Source organism: Cydia pomonella, chromosome 8 (assembly GCF_033807575.1).
Source record: "Cydia pomonella isolate Wapato2018A chromosome 8, ilCydPomo1, whole genome shotgun sequence".
In the NCBI taxonomy this organism is placed as follows: domain Eukaryota; kingdom Metazoa; phylum Arthropoda; class Insecta; order Lepidoptera; family Tortricidae; genus Cydia; species Cydia pomonella.
Window position 1 is genome coordinate 9,341,896 of NC_084710.1, and position 6,386 is coordinate 9,348,281.

At 34.5% G+C, this 6,386-nt stretch overlaps 1 protein-coding gene across 1 annotated transcript; it reads left to right on the forward strand.

Moving 5' to 3' along the window:
* Positions 1 to 330: 330 nt before the first annotated feature.
* LOC133520502 (uncharacterized) lies at positions 331 to 3,366 on the forward strand. Its single transcript, XM_061854949.1, has 4 exons — positions 331 to 678; positions 907 to 1,133; positions 2,310 to 2,422; positions 3,184 to 3,366. The coding sequence occupies exons 1-4, from the start codon at positions 447 to 449 to the stop codon at positions 3,353 to 3,355; spliced, it is 744 nt and encodes a 247-aa protein (XP_061710933.1). The 5' UTR covers positions 331 to 446; the 3' UTR covers positions 3,356 to 3,366.
* The last annotated feature ends 3,020 nt before the right edge of the window (positions 3,367 to 6,386 follow it).

Consider the following 6,386-nt stretch of genomic DNA (forward strand, 5'->3'; position numbering starts at 1 on the left):
TTTACCGTACAGTCGTTCAGAATTGCACTAAATTGATAAAATAAAGAAAAAATATTTATTGCTAAATGTCGATGATTAATTAGTAATCAATTCAGTAATATTATAGAAAAAAACAATAAAAGAAAAAAGATATAACTTAATGTTCAATACCGAACGAAATCATGCAATGATAAAATGCAAGTGTCTTAGTGTTAAGGACGCAGCTATAAGTTAGAGCGTGAAAGAGATTTTTTTACCACACCAAGGACATTGTCTAGTGCGGTAGTCTGATGAGGCTATTATTGTAAACTTAAAAAAAAATACAAAATGTCAAATTTGAAAAATAATCGACTGTTACGTTACCTTGACAACCATTGGTTAATGTTGTGATAGTTGTGTATGTTATTTATTAATTTATTGAATTTTTACGTGAATTATTGGTACATTATCCTTATTATAAAAAAAACATGGATTCCATAACAAACACTGAGAACAGTGAGAACTTCAATATCGATTTAAAGACGTCCCAAGAGAACATTCTGCTGGAAATTATTAAAGAAGTCTGCAGTGACCCCAATAGCAAGATTTCATCAAAACTAATTGGCAAAGTTAATAGGATTATTGCGGACTGTGATTTATCTCATTATTCTAGTTTACACAAGCTTAGCACAGTCGATGAAAGCACATCTACTTTACTGGGTAAGTGGAGCTTAATAAATATAGGTACCTAATGTAAATTGTAATTTTAGTTCTCTGTAAGTAAAACCTCACTTCCGATCGTTTACAAATAGGCAAGGAAAAATCCTAAAATTCAGCAACATGCTTGGGAATAAAGTGACGACTAAGGGTCATTGACCCTCAGCACTGATGACCAAGTTTTATGGGGAAGGCAGTTACAATAATTTAAGCCATTTTAATTCATTCCAGGTCTCATGAACCAAACCACAAGGGAGCTCAGTTATGATGAGCAATCGGAGCTGATGCAGGCAATATCAGCTAAGATCCAGGCCAAGCTTCCGGCTTACATAGCAGAGCTGGAACAGCTTAAGCGAACCAGTCTGGCCAGCAAAGATGCCCGCAAACAGAAGATCCAGGAGCTTCAGGAGAGCTTGGATGAAAAGCTCAACACTTTGCAAGAACAGGAATCTGAGAAGGTAATATTGTGATATCCATATTTTGATTCATCGATCTAAAGGTCTTAGGATATTAATTGGATATTATTTAAAGAAAAGGATCCAATCTAAAACTGTCCATAGAATGTGAACTTTCTGTCAAAATGTAAAGTCATTCATTTAAATGATCCTTTTTTGCGAAACAATGTCCAAATATAAATAAAACACTTCATTATTGCACAACACAGTGCCCCCAAACACCATCAGTGCCATGACAGCTGACATAGTGTTGCTAACGCATCTGCTCATTTATTTGGTCGCCACAAATATCTTTATATAATCTTCCTTAATTTGGAAGTTCTTCAAAATACTCTATAAAATCTTTGACCCACATTTTGTTTTTTTTTTCTTAACCAGAATCATCAATGATACAGTATTTACTACCAAAGAGATTTGAACTCACACCTTCAATTTCTGCCAAATTAACACATTCACTGCCAGACAAAAACGGCGCACTACCCCAGAAACCGGTGGTCTATAGCTGCGTACAAAACAACCCGCCCAGGGGGTTGTCCGGCATCTGAACAAAGTTACGAGCGCCCACCAGGTGGGTTCCCGGCAGTGAATGTGTTAAGGATTATATATAATGCATGGGAATATAAATAGATAAAATCTGTATTCCGAATATGCCATGACATGACAAAACAACATGTGAGTAGGCAAAATATTGTTTTTTGTTAGGTTTATTAGGCAGGGAAAGCTTATAGGGTTTGCTCAATAGAAATAAATTATGAGGCAGAGTTTATTTACCTTTATCCTTTTTCTTTGTCTCCTTTGGCATTATTCCTTGAAAAGTAATATTTTTAAAATATTATATATCATTTGTATCAGTTCTACATTTCCCGCTACCAAAAGGCTGTTTGGAAGAGATCGCTTTTTAGCGATAAAACTGCATGTTGTTACCTAATTCTATTTTCCTTTAGAATTTGTCTGTATTTTTACATGTAAAATGTATTATTATTGGTGCAATAAAAAATATTTACTTACTTATATTTTCTTGGGTCAATAGTGTGTTTTAAGGGCACCCAGGATTTCAATAAGTTGTAATTCAAAGAGTTTCAATTTATTGGTATTCAATGTATCATAGCTTCATTAAAAGTGTTCTTGAAGTGTTGTTTTTTAAGTCATTAATTATACATAGGAAGAGATATATTTCAGGTGGAGCTGATGATGGAGTGGCTTAATCACCGGCTGCATGATGCCACAAAGTTCAGCGAGTCCTCCACAGAGCTGCTCACACTCAAGACCAGGAGTTTGGAGCTCAAGTCCAAGTGAGATAATCTGAAACCTACAAAAAATGTATTATTGCATGGAAATGTTTGTCTAGGCAGGGGTCAATCATAAGGGGCCCTAATTAAAAAGACTTTCATCTTTAAGTGGTTGAACCGGGAGTTGGCAATCTGACAAAACTTGGCAAAGAGCCATCCATTGTAGAAATCACCAGTTTTTGGAACCACAAAAGTTGATTTTAATGGTTTAAGAACCCTAATATATATGTTTTGGTTGAAGAGCCACAATTATACCGCCAAAGCGCCGCGTTTAGCCAAACCCTGGGACAGCGACAACAACAACGATTCTGACATTTGCAACAGTGAGGCAGTAATGTCGCGCTGCAATACTGCTGCCGTCTGCAATATTACTGCCAACTGCATTCTGAATCATTAATTCATTTTGACACTTGGAGAGACTACCTCCAAATTTTGTTAGTATTAGTACTCTGTCATCGGGGACCTTTTACATCTTCAAATTTAATATATTATTTAACTGAAACATTAAAAAACAAATAAATTTAGATACTGTATTAAAACTTATAAACTAAACCAAATTATAATAATCGAAATTCTCTATTACTATAAAGAGGTTCAATATAATATCTGGTATCTTGATATCAAACAAATCTCTCGGGGTATATAAAAGACTTTAATAATTAACATTTAATATCAAACAGACTTATGGTTGGAATTGGAACAAATAAAAAAAATCTGATAAAGTCCCGTTTAAGCATAAATATATATTTTTTTATCATTCACAGAATACTACACCTTCAGATCCTACAAAACATCTTCACGGAAACCAGCCAGTCGATCAAGGCGTACAGCGAAGTTCACAAAGACTTGAAGGACAACGTCAAAGACGCGGAGACCAGGATCAAGCAGTATAGAGAAATAATTGACAGTGATTTCAAAATGGGCGCTAATAAATAGTTAGTATTAAATGATTTTGTTTAATTTATATATTGTAGTTTGCTAGATGATTCACAGACTCTGGCAAGTTCTGGCGAGGCAAACCAGTGTAACGTGATCTCGAGACTTAGTAGCATAATATACAACATGTTCAAATTTGGGAAAGTGTCCAAAAACTTGGAAAATTTCGTAGGGAACATATGAAATATTTCATAGGGAACATGTGGTACAGTCACTTTTAGCTAACGATTTTTTTGCCATTGCAATAGTTATAATATAAATAGCATTTGCAGTGTGCAGAATTTATTGAAATTTAGTCTTTCTCAGAAATATTTGGACACCTTGGCTGCTCCGAAATATCTGCTGGCGACTGTACAATATAGTGCGTTGGAGTGGAGAGTCGTCGTTGGAGAGAGCCTAAGTCGAAAACTTAAATTAACCCTTAAATGCATAGTGTTGTTAAATGTCTACAAAGCATTAGACAGATCACAGATTTTAAAAATGTAATCATCATTTTTAGTTCTTTATTATTATTTTGATCGTAAATTAGTACACTTTCAGATGTTTTATTCAAATCTGCGCAGTATTTAAGTTTTAAAAAATTACATTAGTTTTAAGACAAATTGGCGGAAAATTTGGAAAATCTCGAAAAGTTGGTGATTTTTAGTATGTGATTTAGGCGGTTTTTTTCGGGGTTTGCAATTATTTTATATTTGAAAACATTATCATGGGTATATAACAAATAGTGTACATTTCTGGTAGTAGTAAGATTTTTCATATATCTCTTACTGAAAGTTATATATTTACATAAATATGATAAATCATATGTAAATTCTAACACTGATTTAGCAGTAAAATCGATGTTTTATTTATTTTTTCCCCCAGAATCAGTAAACAATTATGTAACATATATATTAATTTCAGACAAAAAGAAAAAATAATGCATTTAAGGGTTAAACTTAAATAGTGGATGTCCTATTTTGTGGCATGAATTTCTATCTATTCTGTGTAAAATGATTTTTTTTTCTCGTCGTAATGGTTGAATTAAGATTTCTTATACTTACCAAACTATAATTGCGTACTTTTCTTGCATGGGCTCCCAGTTCAACTATAATATTAATTTCGATACGCTGTAGTCAACTATAAAGAATTTGACCAATCGTGTGCTGCCGCGCTCTCATAGAATAGACATATACGGGCGTCAATAGTCGCACGTTTATGTCTTTGGTACTACATTCTTGTTTACTGAGATACTAACCAATTTTCATTAATTATTTAGGTTTTATAGTAAAAGAAGTATTATTTGAGATGACTCGTAGAAAAAGTGTTGTATATTATAGTGATATCATCAAGCTTTTCAATCTTGTATCTTACTCGGGCAACTCTGCAAGCTTCCTTGCCTAAACATAGTACTTTCGGCTGAAAAACTTTCTAGTTGTTGTTCTTCTTCGCGTTGTCCCGGTATTTGCCACGGCTCATGGGAACCTGGGGTCCGCTTGACAACTACTGAAAAGTTCTCTAGTATATCACGATTATTAGTACATAAAAGGTGCGAAAAATAGGAAATTCGAAACGAGTGGCGATAAATTAAAACAGTTGCGAATTACCTATTCGCACATGTATCGTACAACGTTTTACAGTACATATGGCCCTTTAAATGTTCGACACAGTAACGTAATATGCTAATTTTCGCACTAGTGCTATAAAGTAGTACCATATGTACTGTAATAGTACATTAAGTTACAAGTGCGAAAAATAGGAAATTCTAATTGCGAATTACCTATTCGCACATCTATCGTACGTTTTACTCTTTAAAAATTCGACATAGTTACGTAATGTGCTAATTATTGCACTAGTGCGGTAAAGTAGCACCATGTGTAGGTACTGTAAAATACTATTTGCTTATAGTTTTCACATGATGTAAAATAAAGCGCCTGAAACAATTAAATAGCAAAATTTGTCTTCGGATGAGACATCATCGCACTTAAGCGTGAGTAATTGTAATCTACAATTACACTTTGTCTTATACATCAGACAAAAGCGGTCAAAGTTTCATCGTACCATCGACCACTTTGGTTGCTCACAGTATAGGTTAGTGACAATTCTAAACCTTATTGCTAAGACATAAGATATAAACATGGTCAGTTAAAGAGTGTGGCTGGTTAATACAGTTGTGTTATAAATATATCCCGGGGTTTTGGGTGTGGGGATAATTTCGTGTAATTATAACTTCATTTGCCTATTGTAAATTAGTTACTAAACTAAGAATTAAAAATATGTATCAAGCTCCGAATGTGCTTAGAAACGTTCAAATACTTACATCTTACTATTTGAGATTGTTTGCACAAATTTAAATTTCGGTTTCTGACCGCATCAGCCTCATTAACATTTTTCTCCAGTATCACATTTCAATACGAACGTTGAAACGATTTGAGCAAGGTCCTTTTTCCATTGATAATACAAATTAAAAAAACTTTTCTTTGTATTGTAGGTACTTCTTTGTTGAGAAACCTTAAATGCTTATGGCGGCATTGAAAGAATAACTACTTGTTTTACCACTTTTGTAAAGGAAATACAAATTGTAATAACACCTCATGACATGACCTCGTACGTCTTAGGTATCTATGTATACGTACCTATAAGCCAAAGTATATTGGTACCTATGTATAGCGGAGGAGAGAGTGGCGAAGGGCATCTTTTATTCTGAACTAGAGGAGGATAAGCGGAAACTAACTCCTCCGATACAAAGATGTTCAGAAACGACACATGGAAAGATGCAACATCGAGCCCTCTCAGTGGGATTGTTTGGCAGCACATCGGCCTGATTGGCGCAAGCTGATGCAGGGCAATGTGCAGCGCGATTTCGAGGAGCAACGTAAACTTGACCTCGACGTTTTAAACAGTTTATTTATTTAAATAGTTTTGCGGGTAGTTTGATTGAATATACACACGATTGAGGAGATACCATAGTCCACACGGTCCACACTGTTAATTGACAATTCGTACTGAAAAAGGTCTATCCATGGTCAGTTGAAAAAGTGTTGGTTAAAAT

What these genes read in the sequence shown, in the direction of transcription:
- LOC133520502 (XM_061854949.1), top strand. Translation starts at nt 447, where the DNA reads ATGGATTCCATAACAAACACTGAGAACAGTGAGAACTTCAATATCGAT. An exon ending in AAGCACATCTACTTTACTGG is followed by an intron (nt 679 to 906) that starts GTAAGTGGAGCT and finishes AATTCATTCCAG; the next exon opens with GTCTCATGAACCAAACCACA. An exon ending in AGTTTGGAGCTCAAGTCCAA is followed by an intron (nt 2,423 to 3,183) that starts GTGAGATAATCT and finishes TATCATTCACAG; the next exon opens with AATACTACACCTTCAGATCC.